Source organism: Phalaenopsis equestris, unplaced genomic scaffold (genome assembly GCF_001263595.1).
Source record: "Phalaenopsis equestris unplaced genomic scaffold, ASM126359v1 Scaffold000834, whole genome shotgun sequence".
Lineage (NCBI taxonomy): Eukaryota > Viridiplantae > Streptophyta > Magnoliopsida > Asparagales > Orchidaceae > Phalaenopsis > Phalaenopsis equestris.
This window is the reverse complement of record NW_018165274.1, coordinates 82,262-109,912: the sequence shown is the minus strand read 5'-3', so window position 1 is coordinate 109,912 and position 27,651 is coordinate 82,262. Positions and strand designations below refer to the sequence as shown.

The window sequence follows — 27,651 nt, the reverse complement described above, 5'->3', positions numbered from 1 at the left end:
TCACTCTTAAATTAAGCTTGATTAATTAAGCAAGCTCAAAGTCAACTTCAAATTTAAATGTAAGAGTTTGAAGTGACTCACAAATCAATTTTTTATTATGAAAGGGGAAAAAAATTAATTCAAGCGTCATTTTAAAGGGAAGACAGCCTCCCCATGCGCTGCATATAGATCATAGACGTGCGTGCGAAAAGTGCTAGGGCTAGTATTTCTTTTTCTTGAACAATTCATCATTTGAGCTTGATTAATTAGTTCAAAGTGGAATCTCAAATTTAAATGTAAGGGTTCAAATTGACTCACAAGTTAATTAACTTTGTTTATCATGAAATAAAATTTAATTCAAACTTGTGCTTTGATAATTAAAATAAATAATTATGAGATAAATAATAAAAAAATTTATTTCCTTCAATATTTAAAAATTTTTAATAATTCAAAAAATCTTAAAATTTATTATATTTTATGTATATTTTATATTAATATTTTTTTAAAACGAGACAGCTCATGAGCTATCCAATAGTCGTGGCTAGCTTGAGCTTGACTCATTAGCTCATCGAGCTCAATTCAATAACTAATTTTCAAGCTAAATTTGAGCCAGCTCAGCTTGTCTCAATTACATCCATAAAGCCAGATCTTACTTCTTTTAGATGTTCTAAAGAAAAACTAAACATAAGAATAAAAATGCAAAATTGTTCTAGTAAATGTAAACATTAAAGCTTTTAAAAAGCCCCTTTCAGTCTTGTAGAAACAAATGCAAAGCTGACATTCAAAACAATAACTTTTGGCATCATATCAAACAAAATATAAAATCATCACATAAAAGTGAAAATCCAAACAATAATATTTAACTGCAAGTGCTTCAACACCACCAAAACCATTAACTTTGACAGATAAGAAGACAAATCTGATATGAACTTCTCTGAATAAATTATTTCTCAAAGTCTGATGCAAATTGTTTCAACCTTCAATCAAATGAAATTATCTACTAACATATAGCTTCAGCTATGCTGCTGCTGTCACATCAAAGCCCGATTCAGGTAACAACCTCAAATCGATTTGCCAATTACTCGCCCTCGAGCTCCAAACTTGTTTTAAGCCAATTGGAAACATCATTCATCTCCTCAGGGATAGTGTAGTGGGCAAGGCTGCAATGGCATCAAATGTTCAGAACTACAAGGAGGATGCTGAACCTGAGAGGAAAAATGCTAAACTAGGATGCTTAATAATACCTGTCGTAGCTTTTGAAGGTTAGATTCTGAAATCCATTTGAAGTGAGAGCTTCAGCAGATCTCTCACCAAGCTTATAAAGCACTACTTCATCTCCTGCAAGGAATTGTTTTTATTATTATTTTTTTAATGCCTTGAAGCTGGCAGATTGTAAGTTATGCAAGGTGATTTCTCATAACAGTGGTTTGAGGAATCTGAGAGATACAAATGCAATTAAAATTTTATATTTGGTGGTCAATTCAAATGTAGATGGTAGAGAATTTAACTTAATCAAAGAAATGAAAACAAATGCACATTTTTCATTAGCATGTCTCATATCCTTGTGAAAATCAAGAAGAAAAAGTTATTGGGTCATCAATGTGACTAGCACACACCCTCTGTTAGAAAAAATAAAATTAAAAGTTTCATCAATCAAATAAAAAGAGAATTATATGATAAAATTTTGTAATTAGCTAAATTTAATGATGCTTAAAGAGTGTGGATGATCTTTTCTTTGATCCTACACTCGAAGGCCGTGCTTAAGTGATGATAATGAGATTTTTTTTTTCCAACAAAAAAATAATGGGTCCATCTCTCTCTCTCTCTTAATAAATAAATAAATATATATATATATATATATATATATAACTGTAGTCCCATTCTTGCATGTTTCTTAATTAAAAAAAAAATTATGCTAAACATCAAACAAATTTAATTTACAATTCTAACCTTGAATGATTTATTCTCTTTATTGCTCTTAAAAATATAATTGTCACAAGAAATATACAACAAGGCAGCCTAATTGATGTATGATATTTCTGAAGAGTTCTTAACGCCCATCTAGCATGCAATGTGGATTAAGATGAAATCAACCAATGCAATAAACATGTAACTTTCATGGGATAAAACCTTATTAACCTTAGAATAATTATTTACCAGTTAAGATACAGCAACAACAACAAGAAGCCTATATCTCACTAAATGGGGTCAGCTACATGAATCCTTTTTCTCCATTGTGTCCAATTGAGTGTCAAATTTTCATTTAGTTCTAATAAATTAAAATCATTTTTTATACAACATGCCCAAGTCTTTTTAGGTCTTAACTATACCAACATGCACAAATCAAAATCTAAAACATCTGCTCTTCTAACAGGGTCATGAGACCAAAACATCTAAAGCGACTCTATCTAGCCTTGTCTGCCGCTAGAGCTACTCCAACCCTTTCATGAATATATTTGTTTCTCATTGTCTTTTAGTGTAAAAATACTCATTCACCTATTCATTCTCAGCTTAGCAACACTTAAACTTAATTTTGTGGTTTTCTTTTATAGGTCAACATTATGTGCCATAAAGCATTGTAGGTCTCACCACCATCTTATAAAATTTTACATCAATACTAAGCGGTAATTTTCTATCAAACAAAAGACTTGATGTATTCCTCCACTTCAACCATCCAGCTTGAATTCTACTAATAACACCCCCATTTATATCATCATCACTTTGAACAATAGACCGGAGATATCTAAAACATTCACATCTTTTAATAAGCTAGCTCAAACATTCACTCTTTTTAATGACTTGATCACCCATTATTACAGCCCAACAACTAGATCTACTATTACTAAAATTACATTACATGCATTTAGTTTTATATCTACTCAAACGAAAGCCTTTAGACCTCCATAATTCAAGTATTTTTTGAACTTTCACTAGTCTCATCCACAAGAAAGACATCATCAGTGAAAAGCATACACAAATGTATATCCTCTTGTAAATGTCCGATAAAAGCATCCATAACTAAAGCAAAAAAGATATGGGCTTAAAGCCGATCTCTAATGTAATCTAACTTAAATAGGAAAATACTTTGTCAATCCTCCTTGTGTTTGAACATAAGTAACAACTTTAGTATACATATCTTTAATTACTTGAATATAAGCAATATCAACATGTTTCTTTTTTAGAACTCTCCAAAGTACTTCTCTTGGAACATTGCTTGTTAAGTTGCAAACTTAAAAATAGATAAATCTAATTCAAGCAAAGATTTGTAGCCATATGATAAAAATTAATGAAAAAAAAAAACAAGATATAAAGAATGCCACACGAGCAATTGATATTTGAATCCTAAAAATCTATAGTTGTCGAAAACAACACATGCTAGCATTTCATTGACATTTTAAACATTTGAATTTACAATTTTAAACATCAAATTTGAATTAAAGATTACATTTTTTTTATTGAAACTAACTAGTTTGTTGGTTGGAGTTTATTTTTATATGATTACGACGTTATCCTACTTCTATGGTGATTTTTATCCTATTATGGGTTTGCTAGTTTTTTCGATATTGTATGATTACAATTTCAGAAGGTTGGTGCAACTATTGTATTATATAAGGTGGTTGTTATTGACGCGAGGCCGGTATAGGCTTGTTGGACCGGCCCTATCCGGTCCAGGCTTTCTTGACCGGCCGGAGCAAGGGAATATGCAGCCCATATCTTTCCTAACCCTCCTGCTTGTTTTTCTCTATTTCCTTTCCTTTTCCATTAATATTCTTTCTAGTCATTGCTTATTCCAGACTTACCTTTCTAAGTCCTTCCTAATTTTGTATCTGACCTATTCCTACTTATTCATCACTATTATATATGGGACTTGTTTGTCTAGGTGCAGGAAGTTGATTTGTTTTTGAATTCAGAGTCCACCACCGGTGTTTTTCTTTCTGAGGATTATATTCGACAACGAGAAGGTCCTCTTGTGTAACTCGTGCGAGATGGTGATTATCTCATCCGCTCCTTGTTGTTTCCGACAACAACTGATCCTCGAAGCCCTTCTTCTGACTCCAAGGTGTCGCTCATCACTGTCTACGCCTCCTACCGATTGCAATACCCATCTTCCCGACTCCAAGGTGCCACTCATCACTGTTTTTGCCTCCAGCCGATTGCAGAACCCATCTTCCACAATTCTAGGGTGTCGCAACCTTTCATCCGCAAATCCTAAGGTGGCGCTACCTCCCGTCCCTAAATCCCAAAGGCCATTGTCTCCCAGCCGCACCTGCTCTCCCCAGCATTTTCCGACTATCTTTAGATTACCATTTTAAATACTATATTTTTTTAAGCCTCGCAAGGATAGGTTAAGAGTGTCCATCCAAACAAGATCGAGTGAAAGTACCTTAAACCGATATCCGCGAAAGAATACCTACGTAGACTACCCATAATCCGCAAATCCTAGGGTGGCGCTACCTCTCGTCCCTGAATCCCAAAGGCCACTGTCTCCCAGCCGCGCCTGCTCTCCCCAGCATTTTCCAACGGCTCATCCAGCTCCTCCCAGCAATTGTCTGTTCGTCAGCCATCTCCTAGCAGCCGTCCGACTCCTCCCAGCTGCCGCTTGACTCACCGGCCATCTTCCAACAATCAGTCCAGCCCCTTTCCAGCAGCCCACTGATTGTTGACATCAACCTTCAACCGCAAGAAGCACTGGATGCTCTCTCCGATGCCATCGCCACCTGCTGTTTCCTCTTCCAGCAGCCAGTCAGCAACCGCCTCGCAGTCAACTTCCCCGACCTTCCTTCGTTGGTGCTAGTCTTGTTTCAATTATTGCGGGAGTCTTGAATGTATTCAAATTATCCTTTGCATAATAAAATTTGTTTCCGTCGTCTTGGGTTGAGTTCACTTCGGTATCAGTTATGGTGCTGCACAACTTCACTACATCTATTCTTGGTGGCTTGCTTTGCAGATCTTGTAGGGGTGTAGCAGGTTTCGACTTATCTTAAAGGGGTTATAGCAAATAATTTACTTGTGGATGGGACTTCTTGTGAGTCCTGCAGCCACTACTTTAACAGTTGTTCTAATTGTTAAGCATAGGTTTGATTAATCTCGCAGAACTTTATGTGGGATGTTTCAGTTTCAAGAGTCACTTTGAAATTAATCGTGTGGATTACCTTGGCTTCGGCTCATTTGAGGCGTTTAAAAAGATATTTGATGGCGTCGAAAAAAATGCTTTTGTTTGTGTAAAGCATTCTTCTTTTTTGGGATTCTAATCAACCTGTTCAAGTATGAACTTACGAAGGACTTCCTCTATATTTCCTGACAAATGACCTGTTGAAGATTTTTAGCAAATGATTGGGCCAAGGTTAACTTTAGACATTTATACAGCACCAAAATCATTTACAGAACCATCTCATTATTTATATGATTGACCACAAAATATGCGTAATCAAATGTACAATTTAGCCGTAAGTGAAAATAAATACAACTCTAGTATAATCGATAAGTTAAATACTATGCTTTTTCTGTCATTCGTATTTTACAAGAACTCTCCAGCAACTTAATTACAACAAATAATTAGGAGTACTTGCATGATTTATAGATATGCTGCCATACTACAAATTTCTATTTCACCAAACAATATTATAACGAGGTAAAAATCCCAATGCACCAGAAAAAAAAATCCAAGTACTCAATTGACCTCTATAACTGAATGTTGCTAAAGACGTTCTGCACTCTCAAAATGATATGGATGCACATACCCTGAGGAGCTAGGTGCCATACTAGGCGCTTACCAAGCAAATTGAGCCAAATACAAATAATTATGCCACATACAAGCTAATTTTAAGCATTATAAATATTTTTCAATATTTTTTTCTAAAACTTCTTCGAAAAAAGTTCAGCATTTCCCTTGCTTGTGCAACTTCAAATGTTAGTTCCATTAAGATAATTCAAAATAGAATAACAATGAACCCAATAATCATTGTAACATCTTAAATTACATGCAATGTTATTCAAAGTATCCTTCAAAGTGCACTTTAGAAGTGTAGTGTAGCAATTAGCTGGCCCTGTGCATCGCTTGCTTGTCAAGCGCAAGCTCGTAGCAAAACATGCACCTTAAGCCAATTAAATGCTTTATCAGATCGCACTATAATGTTGTGCTCTAGACTTTGAATCATAATGAAATCCTAGTTCAAATTTCATGATTTGATTTACAATCCATCGCAAAAAGGAAGCATGCTTATTTAATTCTCACTATTTCTCATAGTTGAGTTGTTGCTCACTGGTTCGCCATTCTCTTGTTAGAGCTATTTGCTTCTTAATGTTTCTTCGCGCCAAGTTCCCTTGCCTGCTAGTTTTCTCATTCACTTGTTATTAATTCTTGTTGCTGGCACTCTCTTTAAACACTAGTTGGCTGCTCAATCTTAAAAGTACATATAATTTTTGTTTTCTTTCATTACTTTATTATTTATATTTTTACCTTCTTTTTTATTTTTGGTCAGCTAAAAATTACTATTATTTAACATATCATTATATTTGCTAAGAATTATTATTTAAGATGGTTTAAATTTAGTTAAATAAATGACTATTTCCAGCATATAATATATTTATATTTGATATATAAGGTTTGAATACTACAGTTCATAAAATTGTCGTTTTACTTTGTATTTTATGCATATAAACAAAAGAAGCCCTAGTGCATCAAGTTGTGCTTAGCTCTTTGAAAACACTAGCTACATGATGGTTGCTTTCATCATCAAGCATGAGGATTCCTTGCAGAATTGCATCAGTCTTCACATGCACAATGAACTTTCTTCTGGCTCTTAGCCTCACCTTCTCAAACTCTTTAAAGGCATAACATGCAAAACTCATTCTATGTGTGGAAGGCACCAATGGCTGCAATCCTAGCTCTCTCATAAATGTCATTATTACATGCGGATCTTAAAAAATATTATTTTTATGCCGGGCAACTCTACCATGGAAGCTATACATTTATTGAGAGGTTTGATGGAGAAGTACAGAGAAAGTAAGGAGGAGCTGCATATAATTTTTATTGATTTAGAAAAAACTTATAATAAGGTTCCAAGAGAAGTTTTTTGGAGAGTTTCAGAAAAGAAAATTGTTGATATGACTTATATTCAAGTCATTAAAGATATGTATACTAGAGCTATTACTTGTGTTCGAACAAAATGAGGATTGACCAAGTATTTTCCTATTTCAATTGGATTACATCAGGGATCGGCTTTAAGCCCATATCATTTTGCTTTAGTTATTGATGCTCTTATTGGACATTTACGAGAAGATGTATGTTGTATGTTTTTCACTGATGATATCCTTTTTGTGCATAAGACTACTGAAAGGATTCGAGAAAAACTTGAATTATGAAGATCTACATTAGAGTCTAAAGACCTTCGTTTGAGTAGAAGTAAAACTGAATATATAAAATGTAATTTTAGTAGTAGTAACTTTAGTGACAGAAAGATATAGTGGCAAAGTTGTGAAATTATGTGATCAAATCATTAAAAGAAGTGAACGTTTTAGATATTTCGGGTCAATTGTTCTAAGTGATGGTGATATAGATGGGGATGTTATCAATACAATTCAAGTTGGATGGTTGAAGTGGAGGAATGCATCGGGTCTATTGTGTGATAGAGAAGCATCATTTAAGCATTAAATAATATTTTATAAGATGGTGGTGAGACCTACAATGTTTTATGACGCAAAATGTTGGCCTATAAAAGAGAAGCATAAAACTAAATTAAGAGTTGTTGAGAAAAAAATGCTTAAGTTGATGAGTGGCTAACACTTAGAGACAAAATATGAAACGAATGTATCCGTGAAATGATTGGTATAGCTTTGTGGCAGACAATATTAAAGAGTCGTCTTAGATGGTTTGGTCGCATTAAACTTCAACCATTTGATGATCCGAATAGAAGAGTAAATGTTTTAGATTCGACTAATGTTAAAAAAGGAAAAGTTGTTTTAGAGCAAACGATCTGCCAATATATCATTCGGAAGAACAAAGACAATATTGTCTCCTGTAGTGGGAGGGGAAGGTGGCATCATGTCAACCGGTGTTTCAATAGTCCGTGGAATGCACTCAGGATCGGAGGAGGGACGGGTGGGACGGGTATGAGGTGGGGCAGATTCATAAGTTTTTTTACTTGAATGTTTTTAATTCGGATGCAACTGATAACATTGAGAAGGAGAATGTTCAAACATACGGCAGTGGGTACAATAAAGTGGTATATGTTCAAGTTCTGTTTGCTGTCAAAATCTCTGATGTTGTGTCAATTCATATTTCTCCCGGAAAAGGTAAAGTAATATCTCTTTCTATCAAAATTTTAGCTTCTGAAGGCAGAGTCAAATTCACTGTAGGCGTGTCAGCTTTGAGGGATTTAACGTATACTATCGCTAAAGCGAAGAGAAGCTCTTGATAAAAAAGATGGATCTTCAAACCTGGGAAGCGTAGCCAAACAGAAATGGTAGGAGGTTCAGTGCAAGGGTCAAAATCCACCGTCCATTTTAAAACCTTCATCACCTGGTTTTCTTTTCGAAGAACTCTTCTCGCAAACAAATGAGTGTAGACTTCGTCATTTGATAATTGAATAAGAATGTGACGACCATCCAATTTACCGATCTTCCAACCCTCTTTCAGCTTCATTTGCTCAAAGTCCTTTCGAATTAGCTCAAGTTTACGATTTTCATAAAGAAACTTACCTACTAAGAACAGTCGGCAGGGCGCAGCTAGGGTGGAGATCTCTGTCTCAGTGAGAAAAATTGCAGGTTTGTCGTTTTTACGAGAAGCTTTTTTGAGAAATCCGGTTTCAATGCCAAGAACAAAATTGTCGTGGTATCACAAAATTGTCGTGGTATCGTGAGGGGCGGAGACGGGGTTATCACTGGCGAGGGCGGCGGGGTAGGAACGTCCTGAAGCCATTTCTTCAGCAAACTATCGATCGGCACAGACAGACGCAGACGCAGGCAGCCGGCGAACTCTAGCGAGCGATCAACAACGCTGGCGGAAGGCGAGTGGAAACGAATCGCTAGGCGACGCAGATGATGGCGCTGCAACACGTGGAAGACGATGCAGCTCGCGTCTTCTCCGCCGCAATCGATGATGCCAACGCACGGACGCGGGAGAGAGTGAAGATCGGAGCAGCAGCGACAATCCAAACGCTAGGGTTCGCCATGGGGCGGAACCCTAGCAGAGCGGCGGGACGACGACAAGCATACGTTACACACACACACACACACACACACACATTAGCAATCTCGTCTCCCTTGATACACACACACACACACACATTAGCAATCTCGTCTTCCTTGATACACCGGAGATATAAGTGATACATCTCTGGAACAACTGATTATCTAGTAATAAGTACTAAGTCGGCTTGATTTTGAACCTTTAGTGGTCCTTCACATTAGTCAGCATCACTTCCATTTTCAGGTACTCAATATAAGAGTCCACCCAACTAGATTTCTAAAATATCTTTACTTTCAACACTTCTGGTTCTTCGATGGTTGGGTGATCTAACTTATATAAAGGTCACCACTTAGGTTGTTGCACTTGCAGAAATGGTTGACAAGTTGGTTCTATTTTCGTGGAATGTGCTCGATCATGAAATTTTTGAATTTGCATATTTCAATCTTAACCCTAAGCACATAATTTCATCGTCTCATCCCTAACTTGCATTGAGCATTTATCTGATAAATTATGAGTTGAGAATCCAAACGAATTAATCGGCACTTTACACTAACTCCTTGAGTGAACCCATTTCCTAATATGACGGACTTCCTACTCAATATGGTTATTAATAATCTTAAAATCAATCTAAATGGAATGATGAAGGGATATTTTAGTTGGACTTTTGAGTATCATTCCAAGTCCAGCTCCTTGGTTCAATTGGCTCAACAAAATTAGCTAAAAAATTAGCTATTGCTTGCGTCTTGATCGTCATCCATGATGTGTACAAAAGATTGAACTCATTTAACTCAACCTCCTACATCAATAGTCATCCTAAATGTTCAAACTTAGCAAATACCAATTTCAAAGGATGATCTCTCACCACTCATGATGTGTATAAAAATACGGGCGCAGTTTTTGTGCATAAATAACTTAGTCAAGAGTCAATTTTTTCTATAATTTGATACCCGCGTTCTGTGCCTCTTAAGATTTTACTGATGTAATACATAGGAAAATGCTTTCTATCCCCGCACACACAAATAGGGAACTAATCGCCTCTTTGCCAATCCCAAGCTATACAATAAGCCATCACCCAGTTTGAGACTTTGTAATAGTGATAAAGATGATAAGTATTTTTTTTATTCGTGCAAAGGCGTACTCATACTCCTGTCATGCTTTTCAAAACTTTAAATAAGACGAAGCATATATTCCCAAATTTAGAGATGAAGCAACTCAATCCCACAATTTGGCGAGTTATCTTCTGCAATTCCTCGATATTATTTGGAGACAACATGTCTAAGACTATATGGACCTTCTCTGGGTTCATCTTAATGTCTTATGGAGTGTGTAGATAGCCCAAAAATGTTCCTGACCCAACTCTAAATGTGCACTTCATTGAGCTTAACTGAATGTTGAACTTTTCTTGTGTTTCAAAGATTTCTTTGATGTCTCTTATATGTTATTCAGATTACTTATTTTTTATTGTTTTATCATTGACATCTACCTAAAAAAAATTTCTTTATAAAAATTTAGATTACATTCATCACTATTTGACATATCACAATTACATTTTTAAGCCTAAACGGCAATACATTATAACAATACACATCATTCTTAATAGCAAGTTATTGAACCATTATGAATGAGTTACCAACCATAGAGTTGACAAACACATCTATTCGCGGCAACGGCTAATTTTCCTTTGGGTAGGCTGAATTCATGTTTATCAAGTCCACACACGTCCGCCATTTCCTATTAGACTTCGGCATTGTTATCGTTTTTGCAAGCCAATTTGGATATTGGACTTCTCTAATATATCGCATGTGCCCAACATTTTTTGTATTTCTTGGCAAATTGGTTCTGCTAGAGCTAGGGAAATGGGTCTCATCTACTATTTCACGGGCCAAGCACTTAGAGTTGACATCGACTCGGTGACAAGCGATATCGACATCGACTTTGAGCATCAATACAACTGACGTGGCAAACATTTCTCGATATTCAAAGAGTATGACCAGTAATACATTCCTGCATCAAAAGAAACACAAAGTCTAAACACTTTACCTGGTTCTACAGATAAAGCAACTTTCTCTATGATTTTATTTGTCTCCGTATCTCTTCCCCTCCGCATATCTAATTGTAGGTTTCCTTCCTACAAGGTGCGTACAGCTCAAAGATAGCAGATACATGAATGATCCAAGTTCCCTCAGTTATTATCACTTCCTCGACCCCAAGAAACTTGATTGTAATGTGATATGTTGATATCACGCTCTGAAAGTGTTGATGTGAGGTCAACCAAAGTTGCATTATAGGTTGTTGGTGAGTTGACAACTACAAAGTCGACCATGATGGTGAATTCCATGTTTTGTTTTCCCTAGGTGACTGGCAAGGTAACAACACTCATTGTTTCTTTTCTTTGTCTGATGAAATCGAATAGATATCCTGAGATTGGGGCTAATGGGATGAACTATGGTAATTAAAAATTTGAAAATGATGTTAATTAAACTTCTCGTGTCTATAAGAATGCTCTCGATTAAATAATTTGCAATCAACGTTGTGATCATGATGGTGTCATTAAAGCGATTTCCCATAGTTGGTAAGTCGAATTCGAAGAAGATGAGAATCAAGTTAGTCAGTTATCGATGATCAAGGGAAAATCGCTTAATTTACCTTGTCTGACCCCAGACTCTTGCGACTTGACTGGCAAGACAGCTATGGCTCATCTCCACCGAGGATGGATGGGACCAACCCAACTATGTGGATAACATGTGTTGTGTCACACTCCTCCATCTTCAAAGAAATTGGCAAGACAACTATGGGATGGAAGATTCTGAAAAAGATCAGATGGAGGAGAGCAATCCAAGCAACTCTAGAAGACCACCGCATTCTAGAGAATACTAGAAGGAAAAGCTCTACGGATAACTCAAAAATAACCAAGAAAGAATTAGGGCTAGGCATGCATATAAGAGAATGGCGTAAAACTATCTAGAAACTAGACTATTCTAATGTAATCTAGAAGGTTCCCTTAAACTCGGAGAGGACTATAAAGAGGGATCCCTTCCCCTCATTTGAATTCATCCAAGCTTCACAAGTATTCAATTGTTGTAATCACCATTTCTTAGTGAAGTGTTTCTTTCTTCAATACTTATCCCTACTCTTCTTCCAAGAGTGTTTTGTACTTACAAACCAAAGCATTAGTGCAAAGGAAGAGCGTGACTTGAGATAAGTTAGTCCGTGACATTTTGTATGAGAGCCTCGGTTCGAAGGTATGACAAAGAGTTTTAAAGAGCATGTCATGGAGTCAGAAGCCACAAATGTGGAGCAATCTCAAAAAAGATGAGGTCACGAGGAGCAACGAGAGATTATTGCATCCTAACCACGTGAGAGATCGAAGGAGCTCATATATGGCTATGATTCACGCCTTGCTCGGGTAGAGAAGGCTATGAATGACATGGAGGCCCCGATAAAGGATCTAGGCCAAAAGGTGGATGGCCTTGAGGAGGACATTACCATCCATTCCACAATCAGACGTATGATGCTTCAATTGAAGAAATTCATGAAAGACTAATTGGTGAAGATGCGAGAAGATCAAACGGAGGAGCTCCTCAATGTACAACGATCTCATGAAAAAGAGATTAACAACCTAAGTGACAGCTTGAAGGAAATGAGTGAGGACATTTTGCGATTCAAGAAAGCATTAGCAACATCCACCAGCAATCATACTTTTGATGTCAAACGCATCGAAGTACCAAAACCTAAGAGCTTTGGGGGGGCTTGTAATGCAAAGAAAGTAGATAACTTCCTATGGGGATTCGACCAATATTTTGGAGCGAGGGGGATTACAGATGAAGAGACAAAAATACAATTTGTAACTCTTTATCTCTCAAAAATCGCTATATTGTGGTGGAGAAGAAGGTGTGGACAAATCGAAAAAGGTATTTGCACCATATCCAACTTCGATGACTTCAAAAGGGAGCTAAAGAGATAATTCTACCTTGAGAATGTCGAGGATGAGGCTAGAGCCAAATTGTGAAGGCTCAAGCAAACGGGGTCGATTCGGGAATATATTAAGGAGTTTAACAGCCTGATCCTTGAAATTTCTGACATGTCTGACAATGTTCTATTCAACTTCATGGATGAACTCTAACAGTGAGCAAAGACTAAGCTTAGGCAGCGCAGAGCGCAAGATCTCGCTATTGCCATCGTCCTCATAGAAAGTTTGGTTGACTATACATAGAAGTCTACAAAGCCAAGGGAAAAAAAAGTAACCATATCAAAAAGTGGGAGAGACAGGGATCAGCAAAAGGAAGAGACCTATCACGAATCGACCTCATCCAACTCAGACAAGGGGAGGTTTAACAACAATAACTGAACTAAATCACACAACAACTGCTTCCTTTGTGGAGAATCTCATTGGGCAAGGGATAGCCCTCAGAAGAAAGCTCTGAAATCTCTACTTGCATGCCATCATGAGGAAAAAGGAAGCGAAATGACAACACAAGAGGGAAAAATGCAACTGCTCAATGTGATGCATTCCTCTCCAAAAATCCCGGCAAAAGGGCTTCACTTTGTGGAGGTGATCATAGGTGGGACATCTACTAAAGAAATGATAGATACATGAGCTTCTCAAAACTTCATCTTTATTGAAGAAGCGAAGAGAATGAGTCTGCAAATAACTGGAAGACAGGGCTCCATCAAAGCAAGTCAACTCAGCGGCTAGGTTAATCCATAGAGTGGCCAAAGGAGTGAAGACCCGTGTAGAAGATTTGTCAGGTACGCTGAATTTTTCCATCATTCTTATGGACGATTTCAAGGTAATCCTTGGTCTAGAATTCTTGGATTAAGTGAGAGTGTTCCCAATACCATTTATTAATAGCATGTGCATCATAGAGGGCAACCAAACTTGCCTAGTACCAACAACAAGGACTAGTACGCAAGAAGCTGAAATACTATCTGTCATTCAATTTGAGAGGGGCATCCGAGAGGAGGAGAGCTACTTGGCTATTCTTCATGACTCCGATGAAGAATTGAAGTCCTAAGAAGACATGTCAAAGGTAGCGCTGGCAGTACTTAAGGAGTTTAAAGATGTTTCACCACCGGAAATACTAAAAGAACTATCGCCAAGAAGGGAGATCGATCACAAGATCGAGCTAGCAATGGAAGCTTACCGCATGACACCTCTAGAGCCGGCAGAACTACGCAAACAATTGAAGGAGTTGTTGGAGGCAAGATTCATCCAACCATCTAAAACATCATATGGTATCCCAGTTCTATTTCAAAAAAAAGAAAGATGATTCCTTGCACATGTGCATAGACAATCGGGCTTTAAACAAAATTACCGTGAAGAACAAACACAGAATTCCTCTCATCACTGACCTTTCTGATCAACTGGGGAGCGCAAGTTACTTCTCAAAATTGTATCTCCGATCAGGCAGCTATCAAGTGAGGATAGCATAAGGGGATCAACCGAAGACCAAATATGTGACTAGGTATGGGTCGTTTGAATTTTTGGTTATGCCTTTAGGACAAACCAATGCTCCTGCTATATTTTGCACCTTGATGAACAAACTATTCCAACCATACTTGGATCAGTTTGTTGTTACCTACCTGAATGACAGTGGTGTATAGGAACACAATCCAAGATCACCTAAGACATCTACGAGAAGTATTCAAAGTACAAAGAATAAATAAGCTATACATCAAGAAAGAAAAATGCTCCTTTGTCAAACAAGAAGTGATATTCTTAGGTCATAAGATAAATGATGGAAAGTATGATGGAGAAAGCAAGATGAACAAGCGAAGCCACCAACAAGAGTCCTTTCAAGAAAATCATGAGATAACAACTCATGACTCCCTCTCCCATACAACCAGCTACGAAGGAAAAAGTCCAACAACCTTTAAATTTGCCAAGACTTGGAATGAGCAAAGGGAGCTAGCTCGAGCAACATTACACAAAACAACAAGGAGAATGAAGAAGTGGGCAGACAAAAAACAGAGGCATAACGAGTTTAAAGAAGGAGATCTAGTCCTTGTAAAACTTCCACCGAACAATTCAAAACATTTCAAAAGATACAAAAAGGGTTGATTCAAAGATACAAAGGGTCTTTCAAGGTAATGAAGCAAATGGGAAAAGTCTCTTACAAATTAAACCTTCCACCAAAATTAAAGATACATCTAGTCTTTAATGTAAGCATGTTGAAGCCCTATCATGAAGACATGGAAACCCCTTTAAAAGGGATTTCCAAGCAAGCGCCTATAGTGGTAACCACCTCCTATGATAAATAAGTTGAAGAAATGCTAGCAGACAGAGTGATCAGACGATGAGGGGTGCCAAACTACAAGGAGCATCTCATCAAGTGGAGAGGATTGTCTGATAGTGAAACTAGCTCGGAGCATGAAGACACACTATGACAATTCAAAGAAAAGATCCAACAGTATCAGAAGAATGGCGTAATGAGGGCATTGCGAGCTTAAGTGGGGGAGAGCATCACACTTCGTCATCTTCAAAGAAAATGGCAAAACAACCATGAGATGAAAGATTCTAAAAAAGACCAGATGGAGGAGAGTAATCCCAGTAAGAGAATATTAAAAAGAAAATCTCCAATGAGAACTCACGAATAACCTAGAAAGATCTAGAGCTATGTATGTATATAATAGAATGGTGTAGAACTATATAGAAACTAGACTATTCTAATATAATCTAAAAGATTCTCTTAAACTTGGAGGGAACTATAAAGAGGAATCTATCCCCCTCATTTGAATCCATCCAAGGTGCCCAAACATTCAAGTGTTGTAATCACTTTTCTTAGTGAAGTGTTTCTTTCTCCAATACTTCTCCCTACTCTTCATCCTAGAGTGTTTTGTGCTTAAAAAACCAAGCGTTGTGAGGGTTAGGCCGATTTAGTGCTAAGGAAGAGCGCTAAAGCAACACAAGTGACTTGAGATAAGTTAGTCTGCGACAGCAGGGTTGAGTTCATTGTGGGTGTTCTCTACAAATGCTTTCGTTTATCTCCAAGTGTTCACTTCTTATGCAATAAAATCTTTCCACTTTCATGCCCTAATCAACTCTTAAATTATGCTTCTTAGATGCCTGCACTCATCGATGTCATGACAATGGTCACGATGATACTATATCATTTTGATTCGTGCATATGACCCCCATACTTCATAGGTGTTGGCTTCCACAAGTTTTTTTTTTTTTTTTTCCTGAATGGCTTCTATAATTTAAGTCATCGAGACTCATAAGGGAATCGAAGATGATAATTGATGATAGGAGGTGATCTCCGCTCTATGTGGCGATCAACACTTCGTTCGTTAGGACAAGTTTTGTGTATAAGAAAATGAAGTCACTCTTGAAAAGGATGAAGTTGACACTTTTCAAAGTTTTGCCACCTTAGGCCCCTACATGGTAGCTTACTTATGCTCATTCGATTGAAATAAATCTTTTTTTAGCAAATGTTGCATTTGGTGCTTTATCTGAGACACGCTAGGTAGAGTTATATACTTCAGTAGAGATATGATTATTAGCCAGCTCAAACAAAGTGGCCAAAGTTCACAGACATTGCAGGTCGAGTGCAAAGGGGAAAGGTCCTCTCAATCATTAAGCAAGCGCAACGTGCGCTATGGCTGACTCGAGGTCTTTGACTTCTAGAATTTCTCTTTGGAAGTGAGTAATAAATACTCTCAAGGATTCTCCCAACTCCTCATGAATTCAAAGTAAGGGCACGTGAATTTTTTTGTGATTTTTGCGCACTAGAGAACTGTGCGATGAACATAAACTTGAATTTTGAGTGGGAGTTAATCACTCCTAGTGCCATGCAGTCAAACCACTGGAAGGTTATGAATAAATGTCACTTACGGGCATCGTTTATTTTAAGTAGGCAAACTATCAATTCAAGTAAAGATGAAATTATTAGTTGGGATTAGACCAACCTTTGTAAGAATCCAAGGATGGAATCTCGAATCTCTCCAAGTCCTCTGCTTCAACAATCTCTAGAAAATACATTCTTTTGTTGATGTTCCTAAAAAGCTCTAGTTTGCCTCATTTCTTGCTTATGGGCTGAAGGGAAAGGATTATGGTATATGGGTGACACCTTTTATTCCCTACCAACAGGAATAGCAAGGCTCTTATGGACTTAGCAAAAGTCACTCTCCTTCGTCGAGTTATTGATTCTGGGGACACAGGAGGTCTTGTACCCTCAATCTTCCTCTTGGGACCTACTCTCATTTCCCTCATTGTTGTCATCATATGTTCTTTTAGTTCATTAATTTATTGTATAATAAACTCTCTGGTACATTTCATGTGCTAGATATCTCTATGTTGATCAGTTATATTCATTATGCAACTCTACTTATTTGTGACACTTTTCATACTCATCGCACCTTTCAGAATATTTAATCTTAATGTATCCATGAAACACCACACATAAGAAAAGATCTAGAATAGAAGAATTAAAGCCCATAAACAGAAAGGAAAAATCTTTCGAAAATAACTATTCTCCAATATCTAAGGAACATCCCTTCCTGTGTTGATCACCCTAATTTATAAGTTGGTTCATACGTGACAGCCTTACAAATAATGTCATTATTATATGCAAATGTCAATAGATATTCTATCTATCTTCATTACCTTCTTTTGGGGCATTAAAATATTAATATTTTACTTTAATTATCACTTCTTTCAAAATTGCCTTTATGGCAATAGATTGTCCTTGATAAACTTTGTTGGCCCAGTCGGCATTGTGGTAAGTAGGCGAGTTCATTCAATTGAACTAGAGTATGGTTTTGAATTTGTCTTACCTCCATTGTCAAGCATGTTTCTCAAACGGATCGACTGAATCACTTTAATCGCTCCTTACTATTTAACTTTGACGTGAACTGCCTCTGTCTGGTCCCTTAGTCAAGTTAATTTGTCGAGTTGGCCTATATTAACTTGATGAAGTGGTTGGTTTCATGCCTTGGTTTGTTGATATATATATTTGTGTGTGTGCGTGCGCGCGCGGGCACGTATGTGTGTGTAGCTACTCCTTTTAAGCCTACGTGAGGCCAAATTTCCTTTGTGAATCTTCCATAGAAAACAACAGATGGAGAAGCCATGGACACTTGCCCCCCATGAATTGAGCTGACAAGTTAAACTTTGGAAGCTAAAGAACAATTCAGATAGGGTAGGGGACACTCTTTTTTTATTTTCTGTAAGGACCTTTTTTCTTAGTTCTTAAGAGCAACATGCGCATCACATGTCGTCATCCTATTTGATCGAGGAGTTACCAAGCTGGCCAAGGGCGTTAGGGGTTTGCTAGAACTCTGGCTAAAAAACAAGTAAGAGCACTTAGAGACAAACAGACATTGTCGCAGCTTGCATGAAGTCGGTCAAGCTAAATCAAGCCTCAAATTGAGGCTTTCTCTACACCTTTGTAGGCATGCAACCAGATCTTAAGGCTATTTTCCTGATTGTACGGTGCACACACTCTATACCCTCTATTTTAATTCCACCCCACGATCCCCATCTCCATGTAGATTGTTTTAGCATTTAAAATTATTGAAATTATTTGAGGAATCACTCAGAAGAGAATCCCACTGGCTCTCCCATTTTTGGCTTTTTTTTTATCATCTTGACCTATGGAGGTTGAAGACGAGCTGTTGGCTATTGGATCTAGATCCACTAACCAATATTTGATGAGGCAAATTAAGATAGGATGGTGTCTTCTTTAGTTCAAGCTACCAACTAATCCTATAGTGCCATGTAAGATTAATATCATGGACACCACTGCTGACTGTTTAAGCAGAAAAATATGATTTTAAATAAACGTTCAGAACTTCAAAAACCAAGATCTCTCATTTGGAATTCCAAGAAAATAAGAAAAAAAAATCGTGTAATCTTTAACTTGGCTTCCAAATGGTGAGATATTCCAAATGGTGAGATACACACACACACACACACACACACACACATCTTCCAAATGGTGAGATATATATACACACACACACACACACACACACACAACTCTAAAAGGTTTTGGGCGTTAGTCTTACACACAATATCATATCATTTATTGAGTCGAGGTGATCATATAAATCGCTTTAGACTGGTCAGGTTTATCAAGATAATCATTTTCCTTATAGATTATTGTAGATAATATGAGTTGTGCATAAGCACGCATACCAGTAGATTGCTTAATGGACTCAAGTCATTCAGAATTTCATGGTCCTCCTGACCATGCTGTGTTGAACCCTAGGATTTGACGACTCTATGTTCTAATATATTAGGAAGATGTTCAAGTGTCAAGGAATCATGCCATATTTATGACCACATCCAAGTAGTTGGTCGAACCTATTGAGTAAGACATGTTTGCTCAAATCATGCATATACATATCATGCCATTATGATGCATGCATATATTCATGTATCATTCGAGTGATTGAACCCATATTCAATCATTTGACACCCCTTAACCTTTATATGAGCATAATTCATTTGAATGATTAATGCATATTATATTCTCAAAGCTAACATTAAGGTTCACCATATCTATTTAAGTGGTCCTTATTAAGGTTTAGGCTTATCATATTAGTTTAGCCCTTATCTAAATCTAGGTGAGCTGACATTATCTAGCCATATAATTGCATTTTTTAACTAGGTTAGCTTACTTGAAGGTCACCGGGAACAATGGTCAACTGAATCACATAGGTTTTGCATCTCGTCTAAGTATGTCAATAACCATTTAGGCAAGTATATCATGTCAGCACACAGTCTTATGTTGGAAGTATCTCAACAGTTGTGATTTTTAAATATAGGATCTGAACTGTGGTCTAAGATACATCATTTCTTAACATCATCTAAAAATATATCCATTCTTATGTAAATTTTAAAAATTTAAAATTATCATGTAATGATGATATATTCTAGTTTACTTGAATATTTACAATGATACCAGATCTAATAGCCCTATTAAGATCAGATGAGTAGCCCTTCAGCCACATCGAGTTGCGTGCATTAGATATTATGATAGGTACAATCATAGTTGCTTGTTTAATTATGGTAGAATGTAGAATTTAAATTATGCAAAAATTATGGTGTGTATTATCTAATCTAGTTGCATACTTTATGATCTATTTTTGTTGTCTTTATTATGATACCTATGCGCACCAAAAAAACTAGTTATAGATGCAATTTTCTGCAGATATCATGTCCATAAAGGAAGAGAATGTAAATAAATAAGTTATGCATGTTGTGCTTTTTCTGTAGGAGCATTGCTAGCTCACATTTTCATTGGACATGATCTATTATATGTCACATGATATATTTACACCTACAAATACTATCCTCTACTTTGCAAAGTTAGGTCTATGATCTTTTATGCTTTGATATGAAATCTTTAGGTTTAAAAAGTTTGCGTGAAGCTAAGATCTAAGCATTAGTTCTAATGGAGCATTAAGACCAAAATCAAATGAAGGCGAGGAATAACAGAACTTAGCTAATGAATTATCTCAGATTAAAATATATATTTTTATATAAATTTATGAATGGGTTGTGTAATCCAGAGCCCGAACATTTGTTTTTTATTTCTATTGAAGTGTACTGCAGAACAGTGGTAATTGGTCATTTACTATTTATTCTTTATTTGAGTATTTATTTAATGCATCACATAATTTTATGAATTTTTTTATTATTTGTGTTTGTCTGGAATATCACTTACACAATTAGGCACTTAGAATAAAATATCTTTATATAAAATTAATAACCAATAAATAGGGATGTCAAAATGGCTCATTGTTCTGAATAGCTTGTATTTGGCTCGTTAAGTAGCTCGTGTTCGATTCGTTCATTAAGCAAACGAGTCAAACACAAACAATATTTTGCACTCGCTATATAAACAAGCCGAACATGAACAAAGGTTTGTTTGCACGTGTTATGCTCGCTTTGGCTCAATAAAATTAGATTATATAATTAGATTATATATGTATAATTTGATTAGCATTATTTTTAAATAATTTAATTTAAAACACTACAAAGATTTATAATCCATTAAAATTATTAATTAAAAAATTTGAATAAAAAAATATTAAAATTCTATTTAAATGAATATTTTAATATAAATAATAAAATTTAAATCTAGTTTCTATCCTTAACATCATACGATTGTGTGACTAAGGCTGTCAAAATGACTTGTTGTTCGCGAGCAGCTCATGTTCGGCTTGATAAGCAAACGAATCGAACACAAACAATTTTTTTAAGCTCGCTATATAAATGAGCTGAGCACAAATAGTAATATTTTTTAAAGAGTCGAACACGAGTCGAGCCTAAGCTCGCACGTGCTCGGCTAGTTTACACCCTACCTATAAATAAACTTAAATTCAACTATAGAAAAATCAGATGAAACTTATTTATTACCTGCTTATGGCCATCTTTTTTAAATAATTTAAATTTAAATCTATCTTATAATTATAAATTCATAGATTGCATATTGTGCATTATGTGTATTATACTTATAAATTCATAGATTGCGTATAAAATAAAGATAATTGAATAACATATAAAGGCCTATTAAACAAACTTCCATCAAAGAAAAAAATGAACTTGCTATAAATGACATGAGCAGTTTAAAGTCATTCTTATGGTCATCTTTTTTAAATAATTTAAATTTAAATTCCTCTTATAATTATAAATTCATAGATTACATATTGTGCCTTATGTGCCTTATAGTTATAAATTCATACATAAGTTATAAAATAAAGATAATTGAATGACATATAAAAGCCTATTAAACAAACTTCAATGGCTATTCATCAACAAAAAAAAAAAAAATTCAATTTGCTATAAATGGCATGAGCAATTTAAATTCTAAGTTATTCTTTAAACTGCTATGAAAACCATGATTCCCTTCTCACGTGAATGTGTGGAGAAATTTTTATTCTTCCAATAAGTTTTCAAATATTCAATAAAATGTGTAAAATCATTTCTGGTACTACTTTAATTTTGTTATAGAGATTGGATGACTTTAACTTTAAAATGAAACACGCAAAAAAAAATTTAAATGGGATAATAATGGACATCCTCCTACGCGCGTGTGTGTGTATCATTTGTTTTGGGAGCTATTTATGTGATTTTCTATTTATAAAATTGCCATAAGGTTTAGCAATAAATATATTCTACTCCTTTATTACAAAGATAATCCAAATCACCTACTTAATAAATTCTTTCTTCTCTATTCTACTCCTCTATGTTGTCTTTTCCCCTAGCCGATCTGATTTAGGATTGTCTCAAGAAATTGTTTCTTAGGAAATTGTTTCTCTGCACCTTTCAAGCTTGAGGTGTAGCTATAAATACACCCTAATCCCGTGAGGATTTCCTCTATAAGAGATTCACTAACACCTGCCTCTCTACCCCCTCTTTTTCTCTTCACCCTTCGAGCTTTATTTGTTTCTTTAATAAGTTTTGGCATCTCTTTTTGAGTACTTTTTATCACTCACTTTCTTTTTAGCAACTTTTACTATAACACTCAATAGACAGTAACTGGTATAGTGCATGTTACTTTCATAATTTCCAGGTACTTCTGGAAGGACAAAAACTGGTGCTATAATCATAATCGACAAAAGGAAAAAAGATTAAAAGAGCATGGAGCATATTGTAGGATGTGCATCACAGTTTGAATGTGGGTAAAAAATACCTTTTCCATGGCAAAGCAATATAGGCATTGAAGCAGCACGTTCCGCAGCTTGTGCTGATCCTTCTATCTTGTTCTTCAAGCTTCTACAAATGGAAGCACAGTAATTGGAATTGGCTTAGCATATTTAAATTATAAGTGAAAACAAAATAACAATGCTGAGTAGAATAGGTAGATTTAATATTTAACCTGGGTAAAGGCACAAACCTGGAACATGGAAGCCAGCCACTCAATCCAACAACTGCACTTAGAATCACTGGATATGGATTTCCATTTCCATATCTTCCATGAGCACTGCAAGTTGCCGAGTAAAAAGCAGTTGCCGAACCCATACTAAAGCCACCAAGACCAAGCTTAACTGTGATGACCAATCAAGACATATGAGGTCACAAATAATTTTTAATGCAAGCAGCAAGCAAATTAATAGAAAGATTAAAAATAGCAAAGCCAATGGAATGTGATAAAAATAATCACAAAATCTATGAGACATGCCGATAAGAATATGTGCATCTAGTAGCCTTTCTAAAGTGAGATGATATGTGCTATATCAAAATTATCATCATCATTACCCTTAACCCAACCATTCGGGTCCGGCATTATGAATCCTCATTTTGCATTTGTTTTTTGAGGGTGTTGCCTAAGCTGCTGAATCAATTAATCACAAATAATTTTAAACAGTTATCTATGTTATTTTAGGTTCATTGATTTCTGTCATCAATTCCATTAATACTATTTACCCTTCATTGTGCATGTCCAAACTATCAAAAATCTACTTGTAATAACTTCATCTTCAATAGGCATAACTCCAATCATTTCTCTAATGAAAATAATCCATATGTAAGCTTCCTACTTTTGCCAAACATCTTAGCATTTATATTTCTACTACAATCAAAACCTGCTTCCAAGTCCTCATGAAAAGTCTTTTCGAACACTTCTCATTGCATACTTAAAAATGGAGAACAATATACCGTTCTTGTTGCAGTTGAAATAGGCAATTATGATGATCGAATGAAAAAAAAAAATTCCTAAACAAAATAGTTGCATCAAATCAAACTATTTAATTTTGATAAGCAAGATGATATAAAATATAAGCATGGATTTTCTTGTGAACATACTATCTGTAGGTTCAGCTGACAAAAGTTTTGCTACATGAGCAGCTGAGGCATCCATGCCCTCTATGTCATCTGGGGCATCCTCTGATAAATCCGCCACATCAAACCCTAAAGACACGCCAAATGTTGGAAAAGGTAGTCGATTGAAGCAACAAAAGAATAAAAAATAAGACAAAATAATACATTTTGATGTGTTTTAATATAGAAGTCCAGAAAAGTCATGGACGCATAACTAAACTTACATGCAGTTGAAGGAAATCCACCAAAAACTGATACAGGTCTAACAGGGGCAGTTGGACAAATCCATTTTATCTACATATTGAGATAAATTTTAAAAGTTTAAGCCACAAGTAAACATTAATGTTCATAATCATTAACCTCATGTAGTAACTATAAGAAGGAGATGAGTGGAAATTGCTTCCTCGTATTCATAAAAAGAGTAATAGCTTCATTACAAACTAAAGCCAATTCTTACATTTGGCAAAGGAAGAGTTTCCAAAAGCTGGGACCAGCTGAAAGACAAGAAAGTAAGAAGTTAGCCACTCAGAAACACATGTCTGAAACTTTCAACATGAACTCAACAAAAGAACAAACTAGCAATTCAATGAGTTTCCTCACTAAGAGTTTGAGCAGCAGGTGCATAGCTTTCAAATTTTCTAGAGACTATATTAGTGTCAACAAGGTTCTTCGCAAGTTTTTTTTTTTTTAATGGAACAAATTGGAATATGATACAAAATTGATAACACGACATTTAGTAAAAGTGAACAAGTTTTAATCTCACGAAATGCAGAAGATGTCTTCTTTAAGAACAAAATATAAGAAAATAAAATAAAATCATGTGCAAAAGATGAATGTTGAAGTCAGATGGCAAATGACAAAATTCGATAACAAGGCATCTGAAGTGCACTTAGTTTTCATTAACTATATTACTTTAAGGCATCAACAATGGCTTTCCTAGCTTGCAAAAGAACCTAGTTGCAAAAGCACCACGATTCAAGGTTGGGAGAATGTTATAACCTTTGAGAGTATTTTACATTACTGAAACAAATACAAAAAACATCTGGAGGTGAATCAGTAGAGATAAAACTACAGTTCAATAATCAGAGCCAATACAAGAAGAACACCGCATTCTCAAATACAAATTGAATATAGATGTAAACTGTTATCTCATGAATGTTTTGGTGAGATATTCAACTCAAAATTGCAAGAGTGGTCTAAGTTTGAAGAAGATGAAGAATATACAGCAATTGGCATTGCCGCCTGGTGTTGTGTTGTGCTGCAGTGTGAAATGTATCAAGTGAAACAATTTTTTTGGTAAAACCATATTTAGCTTGTTGCCCAAACTCAAAGTGCGCTAACAATTAGCTGTTTATTACAAAAACTTTGACATGGATGGGAATTGATTGAATGACAAAGATGTATGTTATTGTGAATTTCATAAAATTATAATATGATATCCTAATCTTAACTGATATATATGTGGTTTTAATAATCAGTTCATTATTTAGATAAGAAAGCTAAAATTCATAAAGCGCTTTCCGGGGAAGTTACCTTAGCAATAATTATTTAGCAAAAGAAAAAGTGATACCCATTTTAGATCATCATTACTTAGCAAAAAATCATACTTCACTTGCATCGTTGAACAAAAACCTTCATTATCCAGTCATATACTTGCTAGAACACTAGAAAAATACACCAGGAAAAAACAGAGAAATAAGTTACATTTGGATTGAAACAGGATATAAGTCTTCTTTTTTTTTCTTTTAACATGATAAAAGTTAATCACGTTAGAAAAGATAAATGTAAAGAAATGAGCACAACCCTTATCTTGTGAATGATATAACTCATTCATTCAACTTACAATATTACAAGTCATTTCACATTTAAGCATAAGTAAATAACTTCCTATCAGGGAGTAGTGATCATTCAAGAACAACCATTGTTACCCGCAAAAACATTTTTCAAGTCTTCAAACTCAAAGGTTGCAACTTTCTAAACAGAAAAGGCCTTATTTGACAGAGGAGAAGCATAGATTTAAATCTCATTTTTAAAGAAAATTGACTTACACAGTTATAAAACTACATAATTAAGGCAACTCATGGAGAGTAAACAACCCCTCTTAAATCCAAGCTCAAACTCAAAAGCTAAAGATGAAATATCTCATGAAATAATCAAGTTAAACACGAAGACGAAACAGATAAAAAAGACTAAAAATACTCTTAAAAAGAAAAAAAATGGCATGTGATCGACAGCATCATAATTTGTAAGAATGCAAGGAAAGCTAAAAAAAGAATGAAAGCAGTGAAAGAGAGAAACATAAATGTAAGATCTTTACCTCGCTCCATTATCCCCTAGACCATGAAGCCAAACAATCGTGGCCTGATGTTTTCCCTTTGGCCTGACCACATGAGTTCTCCCAAACTCAAGTGCCGCGCCACTGGCCTTAGAAGCTGCATTCAATCATTTCAATCTACTAAAGCATCGAAACTAAAATACACAAACAAATCAAACCTATAAGAACAAGAAACCCCTAGATAGTGCGTAATAAAAAGGCAAAAAACCTAACCAGAAACCAGAGAACTGCTTTTAAGACTCATATTACCAGCACCAAAATCGCAGCACTCCCTGCAAAGAAACACGCGTCAAATGATCGCCCGTGTCATTAACTAGAGCAAGAGATGGACACAACCTAAGAAGAAAGGAAAAGGTTGGAGAAAAGCTCCTAATCTTTATCATTCGTTCAGAGAACAGAATCTACAAGCAGCACATCATAGACAAGAGTACATTTGCCACATGATTGAAATGTTTAGAGAATACAGGGAGAAAAGAGAATCATTTTTTCCTTCATTTTCTCAACAAAAACGCTTGCAAGATCCACAAACCCGAAATTGAAACTGAGGATGTCGAGAGCGAATTACTTGCGCAACCCTTCGAATGAATGCTCCTCTTTGATCCTGAAGGTTGATGATGGCGTGCAGGTCAAGGGATATATTGGCCGGAACTACGTATATTCCATATAAGATATAAGATGGTCGGAGTTTGGAGTACCCTGCCAATTGGAATCTCTCCAGTTCTCAGTTCCTCTAGACCATTGCATTTAACCAGAATAATCTAAAAAATTATTCGCTGTTATTTAGTAGAAATAGGGGGAAAAATATTACATACTTCGCACCTAGAAGTAATGTGCGTAGTCAATGAAATCACGTCATGATATCTCGCGCGATAGAGAAAAAAAACGGTGTAGTAACACGGAGAATATTCTCTCCTATGTTATTCATGTGTTATTGTGTCCTGAGAATATTTTTGGTGTTATAATAACACAATAATATATCAATAACACATGATAACAATAACACATGAATAACACGCAATAACACATGAATAACACAATAATACATGAATAACACGGGAAATATTCCCGACAGAGAAAAAAACGGCGCAGTAACACATGAATAGCACACAATAACACATGAATATTCTACCCAGTGTTATTCATGTGTTATTGTGTGTTATTCATGTGTTATTGATGTGTTATTGTGTTATTATAACACCAGGAATATTCTCAGGACACAATAACACGTGAATAACACACAATAACACATGAATAACAGGGGAGGGAATATTTCTCGTGTTACTGCGTCGTTTTTTTCTCTCTGTCGTGTGGGGTGTCGTGGGCACACAATAACACATAAATAACACGAAAGGGAATATTTCTCGTGTTACTGTGTCG

At 35.8% G+C, this 27,651-nt stretch overlaps 1 protein-coding gene across 3 annotated transcripts; it reads right to left on the bottom strand.

Annotated features, from left to right (window-relative positions):
- Positions 1 to 698: 698 nt before the first annotated feature.
- LOC110031508 (acyl-protein thioesterase 2-like) lies at positions 699 to 27,011 on the bottom strand. Of its 3 annotated transcripts, none has more exons than XM_020734735.1 (10): positions 26,804 to 27,011; positions 26,488 to 26,546; positions 26,257 to 26,371; positions 24,397 to 24,433; positions 24,164 to 24,233; positions 23,925 to 24,029; positions 23,017 to 23,167; positions 22,813 to 22,895; positions 1,224 to 1,317; positions 699 to 1,139 (listed from the first exon to the last, which is right to left on the bottom strand). In XM_020734735.1, the coding sequence occupies exons 2-10, from the start codon at positions 26,516 to 26,518 to the stop codon at positions 1,058 to 1,060; spliced, it is 768 nt and encodes a 255-aa protein (XP_020590394.1). In that variant the 5' UTR covers positions 26,519 to 26,546; positions 26,804 to 27,011; the 3' UTR covers positions 699 to 1,057. The 3 variants fall into 3 exon arrangements, with proteins under 3 accessions (XP_020590394.1, XP_020590396.1, XP_020590395.1); XM_020734737.1 differs by having other exon boundaries at positions 22,813 to 22,892; XM_020734736.1 differs by having other exon boundaries at positions 26,840 to 27,011.
- Positions 27,012 to 27,651: the final 640 nt, after the last annotated feature.